The sequence below is a fragment of the Salmo salar genome, chromosome ssa19, assembly GCF_905237065.1.
Source record: "Salmo salar chromosome ssa19, Ssal_v3.1, whole genome shotgun sequence".
NCBI lineage: Eukaryota > Metazoa > Chordata > Actinopteri > Salmoniformes > Salmonidae > Salmo > Salmo salar.
In genome coordinates this window covers 64,657,905-64,678,571 of record NC_059460.1, presented here as the reverse complement: position 1 = coordinate 64,678,571, position 20,667 = coordinate 64,657,905, and the positions used below count along the sequence as shown (strand labels likewise).

Genomic DNA, 20,667 nt, shown 5'->3' with positions numbered 1-20,667 from the left:
GGATATCATAATTACAAAAGTGTACAATGCTGAAAGTAGGACTTAGGTTTAAAAGCTCTCGTATGGTGTCTGCCTGATGCCTCTGAACCTGCAGGTAGATACAGAAAGAAATATTGGCTCAACACTCACCAGCCAATCGGTGTTGGCAACTCGGTAGCATTGGAAATGACACCCTTCGAGTACTGAGAAAAATGTCCAAATTAATTAAATTCCCTTAATTTGCATTGTGAATGTTGCTTTGATGGATACTAAATATGACTGGTTGTGATCAACAGCGCGAATGTAAGAGTGGAAATGTAATGACTTACAGCAGCAGTATTTTTATGATCCAGATGGCAGTAATCCACCTTCAATAACTGAGTATCCCAAAGGAGTTGGGGCAGAGTGCACAAGGTTTAGGCTTGAGATCCAACAGCGATAAATTCACACAAAATGTGCCTATAATCCAAATCAAACAGCTTGAGTGCCATTACTTGGGGTTGAAGTCATTAAACCCACACCCACATTTTTGAAACATTTTACCTGCTGTGCTCTGCTTACTATACCCTCACCCTAAAGTGCAACACATCCTCCTGTTTTGTAAAAAGAAATGTGAACACAGAGCAGTTTACAAGGTACATGTAAAATATAACACCAGAATTGGATGACCTTCCCTTAAATATAAATCAAAACCAAAAAACCCTCACTATTGATCGGTAGAAAAAGTGACTGCCAAATATGAGAGAGAAGTCCATTTCTAAACCTGCGTTGGAAACACATGAAATACACTGAGTGTACAAACCATTAAGAACACCTGCACATTCCATGACAGACTGACCAGGTGAAACCTATAATCCCTTATTGATATCACTTGTTAAATCCACTTCAAATCAGTTTAGATGAAGAGACTGGTTAAAGAATGATTTTTAAGCCATGAGACAATTGAGACATGTATTATGCATGTCTGCCATTCAGAGGGTGATTGGGCAAGACAAAATATTTAAGTACCTTTGAACGGGTTATGGTAGTAGGTGCTAGGCGCATCGGTTTGAGTGTCAAGAACTGCAATGTTTTGTACACTCTGTGTAGTAGAGTGATGTTGTTCCCCTAGATTATGCACCAAGTTGCGCACAAGGACAGTTCACGTAGGCCAGGTCAAGAGGGGATGTTAATAAGTTAATAACAATAATAATAATTTAATGTGTTTTCTTTATTTAATTACAGCAGCATAGTTAATGTTATTTTTCAGTGTACAAACATTTTTTGATATCTATATTGTAAATACACCTAATTGTAAAAGTTTGTATATTTTGGTTTGGTCCATCGCGGGTTATCCGTACTTACGTACCCTTTTATCGTTCTCTTTTGCCGGACCTTCAGCTAGCAAGGTATGTTGTCCTTGGCGCCGTAATTTGGCAATATAAAACTGTGGTAAAGTTACATAAAGTGCTGTTACGCAACTATAGGTTTTGTTACAATGTGAACAATTATAAAGATTTAGGTTAACAACTTTCACCAAGCTCGCTAATTAGGGTACCTATTGTAACTTGGGAGTATTTGGGACCGTGTTTGAGTGAGTTGCTATGTGCTCACGCAGGTGCCCGAGAGCTGTGACTGCACCGAGGGCTAACATATTGTGTGTTGTCTCTTCGTGTGCAGGTATGTCTTTTATTTTGTTCCGAATATGTTGTAATATCATTTTAAGTTTGTATAGTGTGCTGTTGGGCACTGAATGTATGTATGCAGTTCCCTTCGCTCTTTTGCCGGACCTTCAGCTAGCAAGGTGCCCGAGAGCTGTGACTGCACCGAGGGCTAACATATTGTGTGTTGTCTCTTCGTGTACAGGTCGAATAAAAATGATTCTACCAACAGAATTCCAGTTGTGGCAGTGTCCTAAATAAAAATACACAACGCAGAACGAACCACGCTACAAACTGGTGCCGTGACCTGCCGACTGGTCAGCTCAAGCCGACCCCCGGGAGCTGTGCATGTGGCTGAGGCGCACGACCTGCGCATGCGCATTTGTTGATGGTTTGCTGTAAGCTAATATATACTGTGAACAGTGAATGTGAGTGTAGCATACTCATTAGATACAGGTATTCGTGCTTATTTGTATGTTTTTGATGAATTTGCTTATTGCAATTTTTTTTTGTATTTGAATGCAGTAAATTACATTGTATTTTAGTGCTCTGTTGAGCCATGGAAGACTCAAGTCCACAAATTTAGTTATGCTGGGGATTTTAGTGTGGGTAGAGGGAGGGGTGTCCTTGCATTTACACCACTTGTACAGTCAGCTCCTGGGAGTAGAGCGTTTGCTAGTCCTGAGTTTGCAAGCGCTGGGAGGGGTAGGCTGTTTGTTCCACCTGACCAGGGTATCCCACCTCTGTCTTTTGATGTACCGTCATCCACAGTCCTCAGTGATAATGGGACGCCTCCGAGTCAGCTTAGTGACATTATTAAGCAGATTGGTTCAGAGATAGGTGAATCTATCAGAGCGAGTTTACTGCAGTCTGGGGTTTCAAGTCTTGCTCCTGCCTGTCCCCCTCACCAACCCCAGCAGTTTCCCCTGCCTGAGCAGTGTGGGTCAACCTTTATTGATGCGTCCAAGCTGAATCTGGTTGTGAAGTCCGATGTTAGTCCTCCACCTTTCTTTAGGGGTGATGGCTCAGATAAGTACTCTGTCCTGGAGTGGGAGGAGTTAATGGGAGTCTACTTAGAGAAGAGGGGTTACACTGGGTCTGAGAATGTTGGGGAGGTGATGTCTAGGCTCATGGGGAGGGCACGGGATGTGACCAAAGTCTGGATGCGTAACAAGCCTGTTGTCACAGATGTTAAGGCGGTGTTCAGTGTTCTCAAGCAACACTTTGGGGATACTGTCTGCTCAGGTATGCCATTAGCTGATTTCTATTCAATCAAACCATATGCTAATGAGGGTCCAATAGATTTCTGGATTAGGCTTAACAAAGCTGCAGAGGCAGCCAAACAGTACCTTGTGAGGGCAGAACCCTACCCAATGAGTGCTCAGAGTTGGCAGTCATGTTTGTACGCAACTGTCCTGATAAAGAGTTGGCCCAAGTGTTCAAGAGCAAACCCCTTCGTGACTGGACAGCCAGTGAGGTACAGAATCAGTTGGATGAACTGTTAAGGGAACGTAAAGCATGTAGAACACAACTTTCACAGCAGGTGGCTGCCGTCTTTGACTCCCCCCAGGAGGGAGTGGGTCCTGTGAACAGACCTAAGGTGTCATCCTTTTCTCAATGTGGCCGTGAACCAGACCAGGCACCATCTATATCTGAGGGTGAGACATTAGAGAAGGTTTTGACTTTGTTAGAGAAGGCTCTGGTCAGCAATACTCAGTCTGTGAACAGAGGGCCCCGTAAACAGTTCCACAAACGTCAGCGTGAGTGCGCCGTCTGTGGAAGCACTAATCACTGGACCAAAGCTCACTGTCAGATGCACCAGCTGTGCTTCAAGTGCTTCTCTCCGGGCCACATGAGCTTTGACTGTAGTGAGGCTGGGCAGCGACAGAGCCCTGGATGTGGACAGACTGGCAGGTCTCAGGAAAACTAGAATGCCTCCATTCTGAGGAGGGCAATGTGGGGCAGTCTTGTTTTTCCTCCACTGATGATGATATTGAATCTGTTTATTCTTACTTTTGTGAGTCAGTACCCAAGAACAACACAGTCATTTTTCAGAACACAATGAGAATTACTCAGAATGAGAAATGAGAAAGAGACACCTTGAGAGCATCATGCCAAACAGGAAGTGTAAAGAAGGTGCTTTCCTTGAAAGACTGGGAAGGAAGCATTCTGATATGTTCTGTCCAGTTGTGCCTCAAACAGGCCTGTAGGTGCCATCAACCAGCCTACATACCATCTGAGTGAGTGAACTGTGAGGATGGCAGAGCGAGACAGCAATAATCACTGTTGAGCGTTTCATTTAAAACTAGTGTAATACTGTTCTAGAGGCAGATTGTCTCAGCACGGTTAGAGAGATATGCAAACTTAGTCATGGGGACAGGCTTTTTGCTTCTCATCAGGGTGTTGTAGGAGGAAGCAGTGTAGGACCTTGAGTTTCTGGATAGAGCTGAGTGACTGGACTGTGTGAATGGTCCTGTGAATGAGCGAGAGGGAGTGTGGGGGAATCAGTAATCAAATAATATCAGACTGAATCTGTATCATTGACTTTCAGCCCCCCTAAAAGGTGGTAGGTAAACATCCAGAATAGCCAATTGTCCTAGCAATTAATTTAGTGCCCACACACATTCCTTTTCTACATCTGCCTTTCAGTAAGCAGGAAAGGTTTGTGAATTATACCCACACCAATAAAAAGGTGTATCTTGTAGCAGGTTGAGGGACTAACTTCCACTAGTTACTTCTAGCTAGCATGACTATAGTCAGTAGCTAGGTAGGGCTGGCCGGCCAGCCTGCTAGTTAGTCAGTGAGTCAGCTTGTTAACTAGTCTGCAGTAACGTTAGCCGGCTATTGCTAGCTATGCAGGTAGTGCAAGCCAACATTTTTCAGCTGTTGTTGAGTTCGTTCTATTGGCATGCTGACTACATGATAAGTTAACTATCTTAACTAATATTACTATTTTTATCTTCCTGTCACACAAATGTAAATTCGCTTTGCTGAGCTGCCGACACTGCAGCACAACCCAGACAGTAAACAAACACCTACTATGTCTATAAATATTCTATTATGGGGTGTGTACTTCCAGGTTTGAACAAAATGAAAAATGGGATACATTTGGAATTTATTTGTTTTCTGTTAATCGATGCACCATTTGGACACCATAAATAAGAAAACGAGTTGATATCCGATTTTCATTCGTAAAATTCTGAAACCAAACAATACACGAGCCATTTCCCCACTTCCTGATTTGAATGGAATAACCAATGAACGGAGGATACACGGACCGCTAGCCTATGCCTATTGAAATGACAAGTCAATCTCGCAAATATGCTAATTATAAGGGCTTGTAGTCTTAATATCTGGCACATAATGGCACAATTGCCAGAAAATAGTTTAACATGTTTATTTCACAGAGATTGAAATGCCTTTATTACGTCACATTAGCGCACACAATTTAGGCTATTCTTTTGATGGAAACCTGATTTTTTCTTTATATGCCGTTTCAAGTTATGTCGATATTGCTTGTTAATTCTCTCGCTAACGTTATGGAAAAAGTGTTTAATGAATAAATATATTTCATGAATAAATATATAACTTTTTCTTGCTGCAAAAAATAAATAAAAATAAAAATGGAGACTAGTTTTCAGTGGTCTTTGAATACAAAAACTTTTGCTAGACCTGGCAACCTTGATCGTGTTTATTCTCCGGCACACTTGCTGAAAATCTGTAAACTCATTTGCAAAGATAGTGGTCCCCGAGACGGAGAACATATAACATTCAATATTTAAATCGGCTACTAGGCCTACCCGTCTAATATATTTTGTCAATATAGGATTTCTGTCTTTAAAAACGGCGAAGGAGTGAACAAGAACCTGAGGTAGTAGGACACAGACTACATCTATAAATAGTTTTATTATTTACACACAATTTGGGAGTTTGGAGCCGCGGTCTAAACTTAAGTTTGTCGCTGCCTCTAAAGCGCGATCTCTGGAAGACGTGTCGCAATGGACCGGTGAGTCGCGTGTCTCATAATATGGATTTTAGATCATGCATATTGTAATATTATTTTCCTACAAACATGGGTAATTGCCATGATAGATTTATTACTACAACTGCATGTCTTGTAAAAAAATAAAGTATAGACGTCCAGGGGCAAAACTCTGATATCAACTTTGGAGGGGACAATTACATGACATTTTCTCAAGAGCAATTCCTGAGGGGGACACCAAAAGTAGTGCTGTAACACACAGCCTACGTTGTAATATGGTAAATGTATATTGAGGAACCAAAGAAATAAGGTGTTTGCTGTACCCCTAACTACCGGTACCCAAAACTACACAACTAATCACAACAGCAATACCATTGCCTTTAACAAATCTTAGTTCAGTCACCAGTTTAAGTTGAGAGTGGGGGTATCCATGGCATTTTCCAATTATGTTCCTATTTTACAAGTCCCCAAAAAAATGGAGAACCTTTCATAATGTTGCCAAACAAAGACTCAACAAACTTACCTGAGACTCCCTGTCTCTGCCAGTCTGTCCCTGCATATCTGTCCCTAACTCTGCTGTCTGTGTGCCATCTGTTGCCTGCTCTGCCAAATGACATCATTGTGAAACATTTCCATTAGCATTTCACTTCTTTCTTATGAACATTTTATCAACTAGTCTGAGATATTAGGCTACTAGGGTTCTTACTTTGCGTTTTGGTGTACTGAAAAATACTCTGATGTCCGTCTTTTTTTCTGCCATTTTTCTACCTGGCTGGCTACACACACAGTGTGTAGGTTATTTACAGTAGGAAATGGGCTTCTATCATCTTATCTTCTATCATTCTATATGGGCTTCGATCTAAAAGGTAGCTAGCAAATGTGAAACGGATTGCAGTGACAAGAGTTGACAGCTGTATGAGTTCACCATTTACACAACATATGCTGCAACCTTTTGTAATTTTAATCGTTTGTTTCATATTGGCTGGCTTCCAACAATAGCTGAATTTGCAAAGCTAGCGAGCACCAATTCCGTTTCAGTGGTGTTTGCTATAATCTTTGCTACCCGGGTTAAATAAAGGTGAAATGAAATAAATAAATAAAAGTTCCCTTTCGACAATTTAGCTTTTGCAACGAGACCATTAAATATATTTAAGACAATGGTAGAAGAGAGTGTAGTTCTGTTCAGTTTGGACTTCAGTTTATCGCTAACCTTATCACAGGGACTTTGAAGCACTAACTTACATCTGCGTGCTGATCTTGGAATAAATTGACGATAGCAAAGATTCCATCTTTGACGACGCCACATAAATGGAATAGGTACTAGCTAGCTTAATAGTTAATATTTGTGCGCTAGCTCTGCAAATTCAGCTAGTGTGTGTGTGAACCCTGCCAACATAAAACAAAACATTGCTATGGCGCGATTGACTGAATTAACCTTACGTCAGTTACGTGCATTGAGTGCCTTTCAGACAGTAGATACGAACCCTCTGTTACCTTGCCAACTAAGGAACTGGCAGTGGATCAAACCATTGTGAGGCAAAGGGTGGGGGGGTTCACAATCTTTTGAAACTTAAAAACGCGCTATTAAGTGTCTATAATCAGCACAATTGCTTTCATTGCGTATTATTAATATTATTTATGTTTACAGTGATATATTGGGGGGGACAAATCATATTTTTCCCAGGATGGGGGGGGGTCGTGTCCCCCCCGTCCCCCCTGGGATTTTCGCCCCTGTAGACGTCATGTGACATGCTATGTTGAAATACGAGCAATATACATGTTAATCTAGGCCTATATAAACTCTAAGTAAGCAATTGTTTAATAATTTGCACCTCTGTTACTTTTACATGATTGATTATCCATTGTAAATGTTCAATATGCCAACTGAACACTAATTTAAGTCTGTTAATTTAAGTCTGGGGGGATGCCTCAGTCCTCAACTGGCAGCTTCATTAAATAGTACCCGCAAAACACCAGTCTCAACTTCAACAGTGAAGAGGCGACTCTGGGATGCTGGCCTTCTAGGCAGAGTTGCAAAGAAAAAGCTATATCTCAGACTGGCCAACAAAAATAAAAGATTAAGATGAGCAAAAGAACACAGACTCTGGACAGAGGAACGGGCCAGCATCCCGGAGTCGACTTGTGAGGCGTCTGTTGTTCAAACTACACACTCTCTAATGTACTTGTCCTCTTGATCAGTTGTGCACCGGGGCCTCCCACTCTTTCTATTCTGGTTAGAGCCAGTTTGCGCTGTTCTGTGAAGGGAGTAGTACACAACGTTGTACAAGATCTTCAGTTTCTTGGCAATTTCTCGCATGGAATAGCCTTCATTTCTCAGAGCAAGAATAGACTGACGAGTTTCAGAAGAAAGAGATTTGTTTCTGGCCATTTTGAGCCTGTAATCGAACCCACAAATGCTGATGCTCCAGATACTTAACTAATCTAAAGGCCAGTTTTATTGCTTCTTTAAATCAGGACAAGTTCTCAGCTGTGCAAACAATCGCAAAAGGGTTTTCTAATGATCAATTAGCCTTTTAAAATGATAAACTTGGATTAGCTAACAACGTGCCATTGGAACACAGGAGTGATGGTTGCTGATAATGGGCCTTTGTACGCCTATGTAGACATTACATAAAAAATCTGCCATTTCCAGCTACAATAGTCATTTACAACATTAACAACGTCTACACTGTATTTCTGATCGATTTGATGTTATATTAAAGGACAAAAAATTTGCTTTTCTTTCAAAAACAAGGACATTTCTAAGTGACCCCAACTTTTTGAACGGTAGTGTACTCCAAAGTGTAATTAATTACTTCACCATGCTCAAAGGGATATTCAATGTCACTTTTTTTTTTTTTCCCAATCTACCAATGGGTGACTTTCTTTGCAAGGTCTTGGAAAATCTCCCTGGTCTTTGCAGTTGAATCTGTTTGAAATTCACTGCTCGACTGAGGGACCATACAGATAATTGTATGTGTAGGGTACAGAGATGAGGTGAAAAATCATGTGATTCACCTGAAGAAGACATCAGCTTGATGTCGAAACGTCCGTCAACTGTTCGCAACCTGTACAATGGATTAAAGTCAGCAAAAATAAATCACTACCTTTTTTTGTCAAGTGCTCCAACTCCTTTTTACCTTGAATTAGTCCTTTTGGAAGTTTTTCTTGGTAAGCATTTCTCATGTTACACACTATTATTGCACATAGAGTGAGTCCATGCAATTTATTATGCAACTTGTTAAGCTAATTTTTACTCCTAAACTTATTTAGGCTTGCCATAACAAATGGGTTGAATAGTTATTGACTCAAGACATTTCAGTTTTTCATTTTTTTACCTTTATTTAACTAGGCAAGTCAGTTAAGAACTAACTCTTATTTACAATGACGGCCTACCCCGGCCAAACCCGGATGATGCTGGGCCAATTGTGCGCCGCCTTTTGGGACTACCAATCAGAGCCGGATGTGATTCAGCCTGGATTTGAACCAGGGACTGTAGTGTCGCCTCTTGCACTGAGATGCAGTGCCTTAGACCGCTAAGCCACTTGGGAGCCTCACTAAATAAGAAGTGATATTTCAGGTGGATAGAAAAGGCATCGGACAGTAGGAATGACCCTTATAATAAAATTACATAAAATGTTATACAATTTAACCCAGTCAACTAAACCTTCTCAGAGCCACAACCAATGGTATTAACTCATTCCCTCTTATACACCCATCCCCGCCTCCCCTCTGCCAGGCCTGCCACCCTCCAGGACTACAAGGCTGCCATGCTGCTGAGTGGGGTTGGCGATGCCCTGGGCTACCGCAACCAGCTGTGGGAGTATAACGATTCAGGGCCAGCCATTCACCAGGTGGGCAATCTGGAAATTACCCTATACAATTCCCAGGAGGACGGGAGCCTGGATCCCGGATCCCAACTGCATTGCACTATTTGACTTTATCGTGAAGTGAAACAGAAACAGTTTGGATTCAGGTTATCATTCTAGGGCATTCAGTACTACTCACATTCATATGACTGGTTCCAAGTTGAACCCTAGGACCTATAGACACCAGGCACTAGTATAAATCTGAAAGGAGTGGATAATGTTTAAGCAGTGAGGGGTATAATGTGTAACCACCTAGCTAGCCTTTTAAAGAGAAAGGTTGAGCTATTATCATACCACCGCTAATAGGCCTACCTATCCAATCTTTCAGTTCTACATGAAGTACCAAGGCCAAGGTGTTGGGGCAAAGCGTTGATTTAGAATTGGGCAACACTCACATCTTTGTTTCCTCAGGAGTTGCAAGAGCTTGGTGGGCTGAAGAACATCACAGCACAGCTTCCTGATTGGCCAGTCAGCGATGACACAGTCTTGCACCTGGCCACTGCAGAAGCGCTCGCCACCGGTGAGGCCAAAATCAAAATTGTTTGCTCATTGTTTACAGATGTCTACGTACCTAAAGGTGTTTGGTTTGAGGTTGTGTTGATGGGTTGCCTCTGTGAATAGGTTTGGTTTGACTCTCTCGCAGGAAAGGAAGGGGAGGAGCTTCTGCAGGATGTGGCAGCTCGTTATGTCGAGGGCATGAAAGACATGGAAGGAAGGAAACCAGGGCCATCAAGCATCTTAGGCAACACATAATATTTTGTCCAAACAATGTTTAGATTTTTTTTTTTTATTCGTAAATCTCCTCTGATATTTTAGTGTACAGTGCGCGTTCAGACCCCTTACCTTTTTCCACATTTTGTTACATTACATATATATTTTCTCTCATCAATCTACACACAATACTCCATAATGACAAAGTGAAAACAGATTGACATTTTTGCAAATGTATTAAAAATAAAAACACAGAAACACCTTATTTACATAAGTATTCAGACCCTTTGCTATGAGACTCGAAATTGAGCTCAGGTGCATCCTGTTTCGATCGACCATCCTTGAGATGTTTCTACAACTTGATTGGAGTTCACCTGTGGTAAATTCAATTAATTGGACATGATTTGGAAAGGAACACACCTGTCTCTATTAGGTCCCACAGTTGACAGTGCATATCAGAGCCATGAGGTCGAAAGAATTGTTGGTAGAACTCTGAGACCAGATGGTGTCAAGGTACAGATCTGGGGAAGGGTACCAAAAAAATGTCTGCAGCATTGAAGATCCCCACGAACACAGTGGCCTCCATCATTCTTAAATGGAAGAAGTTTCAAACCATCAAGACCTGATGGTCACTCTGACAGAGCTCCAGAGTTCCTCTGTGGAGATGGGAGAACCTTCCAGAAGGACAACCATCTCTGCAGCCCTCCAACAATCAGGCCTTTATTGTAGATTGACCAGACGGGTGGCTTCCGTCTGGTCAAAGGCACATGACAGCCCGCTTGAAGCTTACCAAAAGGCACCTAAAGGACTCTTAGACCATGAGAAACAAGATTCTCTGGTCTGATGAACCAAGAGGGAAGTCTTTGGCTTGAATGCCAAGTGTCACATTTGGAGGAAACCTTGCACCATCTGTACGGTGAAGCGTGGTGGTGGCAGCATCATGCTGTGGGAGGTTGTTCAGCGGCAGGGACTGGAAGACTAGTCAGGATCGAGGGAAAGATGAACTGAGCAAAGTACAGAGATCCTTGATGAAAACCTGCTACAGGAGCACTCAGGACCTCAGACTGGGGCGAAGGTTCACCTTCCAACAGAACAACAACCCTAAGCACACAGCCAATGAAGGAATGGCTTCGGGACAAGCCTCTGAATTTCCTTGAGTGGTCCAGCCATAGCCCGGACTTGAACCTGATCGAACATCTCTGGAGAGACCTGAAAATAGCTGTGCAGCGACGCTCCCCATCCAACCTGACAGAGCTTGAGAGGATCTGCAGAGAAGAATGGGCGAAACTCCCCAATTGCAGGTGTGCCAAGCTTGTAGCGTCATACCCAAGAAGACGGCTGAAATCGCTGCCAAAGGTGCTTCAACAAAGTACTGAGTAAAGGGTCTGAATACTTATGTAAATGTAAAATGTAAAAACCTATTTTTGCTTTGTCATTATGGGGTATTGTGTGTAGAATGAGGTGGAAAAAAACACTTTCATCCATTTTAGAATAAGGCAGAAAAAGTAAAGAGGACTGAATACTTTCCAAATGCACTGTATCAAAATGTTTTTCTTTGTTCCTACATTTATTTTTTGTACTGTGACAAACACTCTAGACCTCATTTGCACTCTCTTGTACACTTAGGAGTGTCCCAGTTGAGGCCGGGAACTGAAGGGGGCTTCAGAGTGCCCTACAACCCTGATGGCACCGGATGTGGGGCAGCCATGAGGTCTATGTGCATCGGTCTGAGGTGAGGTTGAGAGTGGTTATATACACTGAACAAAAATATGAACACAACATGCAACAATTTCAAATATTTTACTGAGTGCCAGTTCATAGAAGGAAATCAGTCAATTGAAATAAATTCATTAGGCCCTAAACTAATGAAGAGTAGGAGTGCTGATCTAGATCCAGTTTTGCCTTTTAGATAATAATGAATGAGATTATATGGACAGATCCCAGATTAGCACTCCTACTCTGTGACGCTTTAGGAATATGGGCCAAGGTAATATTATAGTTGCACCACTGAACTCTATTTTCTTTTTTACATATAAGAGACGGTACTTAGTCATCCTTCGTCTGGTAGATGTAAATGCACTCTTACCAACATGGCAGAAAATACACATGGAGCATTCTAGAAATTGGTGTAAGGGATTGGGTCACAATGTAGTCAAACATGCACCTACCACGTTCAGATCCACCACCACGTATCTCCCTTTCTAGGTACCCGTGGCCAGAGCAGCTGTCCACTCTGGTGGCCATTGCTGTGGAAACAGGAAGGATGACCCACCCTCACCCGACCGGTTTCCTCGGTGCTGTGGCGTCGGCGCTCTTCACCTCATACGCCGTCCAGCGCCGACCTATCACGACCTGGGGGCTGGGCCTGGTCAAGGAGGCCTGTCCAATCTCCAAGAGCTTTGTTCAATCGCAGGGCTTTGCTGTCAGGGAGACTGAGAGAGACTGGGGCTACTTCACTGAGAAGTGGGATTGGTAAGACTAGCCAATAACATCAATGATAACATGAAAATCAATAGGGGGCGGGTGTGTTTTGGTTGAGCTGCCATATCATTTTAAATTCGTTTTTTGCTAATTCAATAGACACTTTTTTCATGTTAAGGTCAATAACATTGGATGACATTTATACAGTATAATACAGAATCAAATGACTGGCAACATTCAATTTCAATAATGTGGATGGATACAGATCTTAGCTTATGATTTCAAACCATAACCCTCAGCAAGTCAAGGCAGCTGGCTGAAAGGTGTAATTAATTCCACGCTGATGTACAGTAAATAAGGAATGAAAAAACAAAATCAATGTAAAAGCATTCATGTCTGCTCTGGAGTGACGTTTCCCCAGAGGTATCTAGGATCAGCTTCCCCTCCCCCAATTCTAACCTTAACCATTAGTGGGTAAAATTCAAAAACCGAACCAAGATTATTATATGGGGGCAACTTCACCCACACCTCCATCCCCTTCTATGACCCCCTTCCCCTCCATAGGTACCTGGAGCTGAGAGGCCTCTCCGAGAGGACGGGCCCCGTGCTTTGGCCGGCGTCCTATGGGCCGGCGGAGAGAGACAAGGTCTATAAGAGCTTCAGCCTGAAGGGCTGGGCGGGCCGCAGCGGCCACGACGCTCCAATGATCGCCCTGGATGCCCTGCTTGGGGCGGGGTCAGACTGGGAGGAGCTGATGAGCCGCGGGGGCTTCCATGGAGGTCAGTTCACAGTGCAGTGTTTTGCCTTAGAAAATGATAGAGGCTTCTAGTGGCCAAAAGGCCTTATTAGCATAGGCAGCGCCATTTTAATGTAGTTAACTGGGTGGGACTTCCAACTTCATTGGCTGATCCCTGTTGGAGTCCTGTCCAACTGGGTCATCAGGAGATATCAGCCAATCGTGAAGAAAATTGACTACTTCAAAATGGAGATTGCCTCAATGGCAATGCCCATGCTGTCACAGACGCTATAATGACAAAGATGAGTTCTATCGATCGGCCGCATTCCTGTCTGACTACATTGCTGACGCATGCCAGATCTTACAACATCTGGATAGCTGTTTAAAATTTCAGCTAACCACATCATATGATATAGCAATCTCATGCTCGACTGCGCAGTAAACGACGTGGCATGCAGCCATTGGTTGATGCAATGCAATGTGATCTGCCGGGAATGTGACACTTTCTTGGTAGTGAGTGACTTGATGGCCATCTTAGAAAGGACAATATTGGCAACACTGTCTGAATTGAGGAAATACATAAACTATATGCTTAAATTAAGGTTTGTGTGGTCTCTTGGGCCACTTTTTTTATACTCGCATTCCATGCATTGTTTACTTCACAGGACTTTCTGTAGAGATTGTATTAAATTATAAGTCAGACATTACTCTTCTCTAGATAAAACAATTAAGATCAAATGTATTTATAAAGCTCTTTTTACGTCAGCATAATGTCACAAAGTGCTTATACAGAAACTCAGCCTAAAACCCCAAAAAGGAAGCAATGCAGATGTAGAAGCACAGTGGCTAGGAAAAACTCCCTAGAAAGGCAGGAGCCTAGGAAGAAACCAGGCTCTGAGGGGTGGCCAGTTCTCTTCTGGCTGGGCCGGGTGGAGATAAGAGTACATGGACATTAGGGCCAGATTGTTCTTCAAGATGTTTAAATGTTCATAGATGACCAGTAGCGTTAAATAATAATCACAGTGGTTGTAACAGGTCAGCACATCAGGAGTTAATGTCAGTTGGCTTTTCATAGATGAGCTGGATCAGCTGCACAACCAGGTGGACTGGGGACAGCCAGGAGTCATCTCAGGCCAGGTAGTCCTGAGGCATGGTCCTAGGGCTCAGGTCCGCACACACACAGAGAATAGATTTTGCAGCATAGATACTGGAGGCTGAGACGTGGGGACACTGAGGCCCTGTCCGACGAAACCCCCTGGACAGGGCCAACCAGGCAGGCTTTTACCCCATCTACTTTCCAAAGCACAGCCCCCACACCACTAGAGGGATCTCAACAGACCACTAACGTACTACCCTGAGAAAGCTGAGTATAGCCCATGAAGATCTCCTCCAAGACCAGACAGGAAGATCACGTCAAGTAGAGTATAGCAAAACGTGTAGGTATGTACGGCAGGACCAAATCAGAGAGATAGGTAAGAGCAAGTCCATGTAATGCTTTGTAGGTTAGCAGTAAAACCTTTAACTCAGCCCTAGCCTTAACAGGAATCCAGTGTAGAGAGGCTAGCACTGGAGTAATATAATGAAATTGTTTGGTTCTAGTCAAGATTCTAGCAGCTGTATTTAGCAATAACTGAAGATGATTTAGTGCCTTATCTGGGTAGCCAGAGAGTAGAGCATTGCAGTAGTCTAATCTAGAAGTGTCAAAAGCATGGATTAGTTTTTCTGCATCATTTTTGGACAAAACATTTCTGATTTTTGCAATGTTACGAAGATGGAAAAAAGCTGCCCTTGAAATATTCTTGATATGTTCGTCAAAAGAGAGATCTGGGTCCAGAGTAACACCAAGGTCCTTCAGTTTGATTTGAGACTGTACCAACCATCAAGATTGTCAGCTCAAACAGCAGATATCTTTGTTTCTTAGGATCTAGAACTAGCATCTCTGTTTTGTCAGTGTAAAAGTAAAACATTTTCCGCCATCCACTTCCTTATGGATGAAACACAGGCTCCCAGGGTAGGCAATTTTGGGGCTTCACCATCTTTCATCTAAATGTACAGCTGTGTGTCATCCGCATAGCAGTGAAAGTTGGCATCGTGTTTCCGAATGACATCAAGAAGTAGAATATATAGTGAAAACAATAGTGGTCCTAAAACGGAACCTTGAGGAACACCGAAACATACAATTGATTTGTCAGAGGACAAACCATCCAGATACGAACTGATATCTTTCCGACAGATAAGATCTAAACCAGGCAAGAACTTGTCCTTGTAGACCAACCAATCACCAAAGGTCTAGGAGTACGAGGACAGGTGCAGAGCCTTGGTCTGATGCCATTAAAAGGTCATTTACTACCTTCACAAGTGCAGTCTCAGTACTATGATGGGATCTAAACCCAGACTGGAGTGTTTTGTATACATTATTTGTCTTCAGGAAGGCAGTGTGTTGTTGCGCAACAGCTTTTTCCCAACATTTTGAGAGGAATGGAAGATTCTATATTGGCTTGGTCAAGGTTTGGCTTTTTCAGGAGAGGCTTTATTACTGCCACTTTTAGTGAGTTTGGTACACATCCGGAGGATAGGAAACAGTTACTTATGTTCAACATAGAAGGGCCAAACACAAGAAGTAGCTCTTTCAGTAGTTTAGTTGGAATAGGGTCCAGAAAGCAGCTGGAAGTTTTAGAGGCCATGACTATTTTCGTGAATGTATCGAGAGATACAGGATTAAAAAACTCCAGTGATCCTAGGTCCTGGCAGTTCTATGCAGATTCAGGACAACTGAGTTTTGGAGTAATACGCAAATTCAAAGAGGAGTCCGTAATTTGCTTTCTAATGATCATAATCTTTAGTCGAAGAAGTTCATGAATTCATCACCGCTCAAGTGAAGGTCATCCTCTCTTGGGGAATGCTGGTTTTTAGTTAGCTTTGCGACAGTATAAAACATGGAAAGTGCTGCTTTTTAGTTAGCTTTGTGACAGTATAAAACTTTTATTTTGGTTTGTTTTTATTCTCCTCAAATTTAGGTTGGAAAAGTAGGCTGATCGAGCAGCAGTGAGGGCTCTGCACGGTACTGTCTTTCCAAGCTAGTCGGAAGACTTCCAGTTTGGTGGAGCGCCATTTCTGTTCCAGTTCTCTGGAAGCTTGCTTCAGGGCTCTGGTATTTTCTGTATTCCAGGGAGCAAATTTCTTGTGACAAATATTTTTAGTTTTTAGAGTTGCGACTGCATCTAGGGTGTTAAGCAAGGTTAGGCGGTTAACATATGTTTGTACTCCAACATCCTTCGGTAGGTGGAGGGAGTCTGGAAGGGCATTTAGGAATCTTTGGGTTGTCCAAGAATTTATAGCATGGCTTTTGATCATCCTTGGTTGGGGTCTGAGCAGATTATTTCTTGCGATTGCAAATGTAATAAGATGGTGGTCCGATAGTCCAGGAATACGAGGAAAAACATTTAGATCCACAATATTTATTCCACGGGACAAAACTAGATCCAGGTTATTACTGTGGCAATGAGTTGGTCCGGAGACATGTTAGACAAACCCACTGAGTTGATGATGGCTCCGAAAGCCTTTTGGAGTGGGACTGTGGACTTTTCCATGTGAATATTTAAGTCAAACATTTGAATATTATCTGCCATGACTACAAGGTCCGATAGGAATTCAGGGAACTCAGTGAGGAACGCTGTATACGGCCCAGGAGGCCTATAAACAGTAGCTATAAAAGTGATTGAGTAGGCTGAAAAGATTTCTTGATGAGAAGCTCAAAAGACGAAAATTGTCTTGGAGGGTAAATTGAAATTTGCTGTCGTAAATGTTGGCAACACCTCCTCCTTTGTGGGATGCGCAGGAGATACGGTCACAAGTGTAACCAGGAGGCCTTCATTTAACACAGTAAATTCATCAAGCTTGAGCCATGTTTCAAATCAGGCCAATCACATGAAGTTTATGATTAGTGATTAATTAATTCACTATGACTGTTTTGGAAGTGAGGGATCTAACATTAAGTAGTCCTATTTTGAGATGTGAGATATTGGGGCGGCAGGTAGCCTAGTGGTTAGAGCGTTGGACTAGTAACTGAAAGGTTGCAAGATCGAATCCCCGAGCTGACAAGATAAAATAATCTGTCATTCTGCCCCTGAACAAGGCAGTTAACCCACTGTTCCTAGGCAGTCATTGAAAATAAGAACTTGTTCTTAACTGACTTGCCTAGTTAAATAAAGGTAAAATAAAAACAAAAATGATCACAATCTCTGTCAAAAATGACAGGAATGGAGGTGGTCTTTATTACCAGTGAGATATCTAAGGCGTATACCGCCATGTTTAGTTTTGCCTGACCTCGATCGAGGCACAGACACAGTCTCAATGAGCTGACTATACTGACTGTGCTAGTGGCAGACTCCACTAAGCTGGCAGGCTGGCTAACAGCCTGATGCCTGGCCTGCACTGTATCTCATTGTGGAGCTAGACGAGATAGAGCCCTGTCTATGTTGATAGATGGGATGAGAGCGCCCTTCCAGCTTGGATGGAGTCCATCACTCCTCAGCAGGCCAGGCTTGGTCCTGTTTGTGGGGGTCCCAGAATGCGGGCCAGAAAACAGTTTTCAAACAGTGATTGAGTTATATTGCACTTGGTGACCTCTGTTTCATCCTAACATCGTTGGTACCGATGTGGATAACAATATCCCTATACCATCTACACTTGCCAGTTTTAGCATCAGCCAGCACCATCTTCAGATTAGCCTTTACATCGGTAGCCCTGTCCCCCGGTAAACAATGTATAATCGCTGGATGATTCTATTTAAGTCTAATATTGCGGGTAATGGAGTCACCAATGACTTGGGTTTTCAATTTGTCAGAGCTAATGGTGGGAGGCGTCGGTGGCTCAGACCCCGTAAAGGGTGGAGGAGAGACCTGAGATGGCTCAGGCTCTGAATCAGACTTGTTGCTTAGTGGAGAAAACCGGTTGAAAAGTTTCTAAATCTGCCGAATGAGCGACACTGGTTGTGCATGCAGAGAGCATTTCTTTCCAGAAGCCATGAGAAAATTGTCTGGCTGAGACTGCAGGGGGATTAACAATACTACCAGTATTTACTGGTGGCACAGACGCTGTATCTTCCTTTCCTACACTTAGATTGCCCTCGCCTAACGATTGCGTCTGAAGCCAAGTTTGCAACTCTGCTATCCTCACCACAAGGCAATAGTTCTCCTGTATATAAAGAGTACAGCGACTGCAATGAGAAGGCATAATGTTACTTAGCTTTCTTTTTTTGTCTGGACGAGGTCCTGCAAATCCAATTGTGAGATGCTACCATCCCGCCTTACTAATCAATACCAAATAAGGAGGTGTTTGATTTAGATTGCGTTTACATTTTTGAAACCATATTTCTTTTCATTCCTTAATAATTGTTGGGTGTTTATTGGACAGCTAGCCAGTCAACAAGAGATAGGAAAGATATGTGCCAGAAGGGGAGTGGGACATATTTGTAACTGTGTGCACTGACAGCGGTGTCACAAACTACAAGACCAACCCCAGGCCACATGGTTGCATTAGAATCCACTTCTACATAACTTCACCTCAGTAATTCACCCACCTCCATCTACTTGATTCCTCTCCCGCCTCTTCCTCCCTCATCTATTTTATATTCACTTCTTCATCCATCTCACTCCCCCATTCACCTACCTCTCCCCCCTCCCCCAATTCCAGGTGACAGTGACAGTACGGCGGTGATCGCCTGCTGCTGCTGGGGGCTGCTCCATGGCACGGAGGGCGTCCCGCCCGGCAACTACACCCACCTGGAGTACAGGGAGCGGCTGGAGAGCAGCGCTGAAAAGCTCTACGCCCTATCACACACAGGAGGTGACAAGTACGATTCATAAAGGACTGAGGGGGAGACGAAGAGAGAAAATGTGTGAGAGAAACTGTGTGAGTGAGAGAATGAGATTCTTTAATGTTTTACGTAGATGCCTGGAGAGAATGGTTCCGTCCCACTGACCAAGAGCAAGGTTGCATCCCAAATAGAACTCTATTCCCTATGGGCTCTGTTCAAAAGTAGGGCATTATATGTAGGGAATAGGGTTCCATTTGGGACACATATCAAATCTACACCCAAGTACAATGAGGAGGATTCAGTCATACAAGAGGCTTCCCCCTATTGAGCATTGACAATACATGATAAATTAAGGGAGTACAGTGCATTCTGAAAGTATTCAGACCCCTTGACTTTTTCCACATTTTGTTACGTTACAGCCTTATTCTGAAATTGATTATTTTCATAATTAATCTACACACAATACCCCATAATGACAAAGAAATGTTTGCAAAAAAAACATTACCTTATTCTGACCCTTTACTATGAGACTTGAAATTGAGCTCAGGTGCATCCTGTTTCCATTGATCATCCTTGAGATGTTTCTACAACTTGTTATCCACCTGTGGTAAATTCAATTGATTGGACATAATTTGGAAAAGGAACACACCTGTCTATACAAGGTCCCACAGTTGACAGTGCATATCAGAGCAAAAACCAAGCCATGAGCTCGAAGGAATTGTCCGTAGAGCACCGAGACAGGATTGTGTCGAAAAATGTCTGCAGCATCAAAAGATCCTCAAGAACACTGTGGCCTCCATCATTCTTAAATGGAAGACGTTTGAAACCACCAAGACCTGGTCACTGACAGAGGTCCAGAGTTCCTCTGTGGAGAGAGGAGAACCTTCCAGAAGGAAAACTCTGCAGCACTCCACCAAGTCACGCCTTTATGGTAGAGTGGCCGGACGGAAGCCCCCCCTCAGTAAAAAGGCACACGACAGCCTGCTTGAAATTTGCCAAAACGCCACCTAAAGGACTCAGACCATGAGAAACAAGATTCTCTGGTCTGATGAAACCAAGATTGAACTCTTTGGCCTGAATGCCAAGCATCAAGTCTGGAGGAAATCTGGCACCATCCCTACGGTGAAACATGGTGGTGGCAGCATCATGCTGTGGGGATGTTTTTCAACGGCAGGGACTGCAACACTAGTCAGGATTGAGGGAAAGATGAATGGAGAAAAGTACAGAGAGATCCTTGATGAAAACCTGCTCCAGAGTGGTCAGGACCTCAGACTGGGGCGAAGGTTCATCTTCCAACAGGACAACGACCCTAAGCACACAGCCAAGACAACGCAGGAGTGGCTTCGGGACAAGTCTCTGAATGTCCTTGAGTGGCCCAGACTTGAACCCAATCAAACATCTCTGGAAAGACTTAAATAGCTGTGCAGCGACACTCCCCATCCAACCTGACAGGCCTTGAGAGGATCTGCAGAGAAGAATGGGGAAAAACTCCCCAAATACAGGTGTGCCAA

The 20,667-nt window shown here is 43.1% G+C and overlaps 1 protein-coding gene across 2 annotated transcripts; it reads left to right on the top strand.

The window, feature by feature from the left end:
- Positions 1 to 1,751: 1,751 nt before the first annotated feature.
- On the top strand, positions 1,752 to 19,647 carry adprh (ADP-ribosylarginine hydrolase). Of its 2 annotated transcripts, none has more exons than XM_045702603.1 (8): positions 1,752 to 2,017; positions 9,341 to 9,455; positions 9,882 to 9,990; positions 10,114 to 10,212; positions 11,808 to 11,913; positions 12,387 to 12,653; positions 13,167 to 13,381; positions 19,033 to 19,647. In XM_045702603.1, exons 1-8 carry the CDS (start codon positions 1,968 to 1,970, stop codon positions 19,203 to 19,205), a joined length of 1,134 nt encoding a protein of 377 aa, XP_045558559.1. In that variant the 5' UTR covers positions 1,752 to 1,967; the 3' UTR covers positions 19,206 to 19,647. The 2 variants fall into 2 exon arrangements, with proteins under 2 accessions (XP_045558559.1, XP_014014020.2); XM_014158545.2 differs by lacking the exon at positions 1,752 to 2,017 and adding an exon at positions 5,287 to 5,625.
- The last annotated feature ends 1,020 nt before the right edge of the window (positions 19,648 to 20,667 follow it).

Excerpts from the sequence above, each read along its gene's own strand:
- adprh (XM_045702603.1), top strand. The coding sequence starts at position 1,968 with ATGTGGCTGAGGCGCACGACCTGCGCATGCGCATTTGTTGATGGTTTG. Across the intron at positions 9,991-10,113 it reads TGCAGAAGCGCTCGCCACCG|GAAAGGAAGGGGAGGAGCTT; the intron begins GTGAGGCCAAAA and ends ACTCTCTCGCAG. Across the intron at positions 11,914-12,386 it reads TCTATGTGCATCGGTCTGAG|GTACCCGTGGCCAGAGCAGC; the intron begins GTGAGGTTGAGA and ends CTCCCTTTCTAG.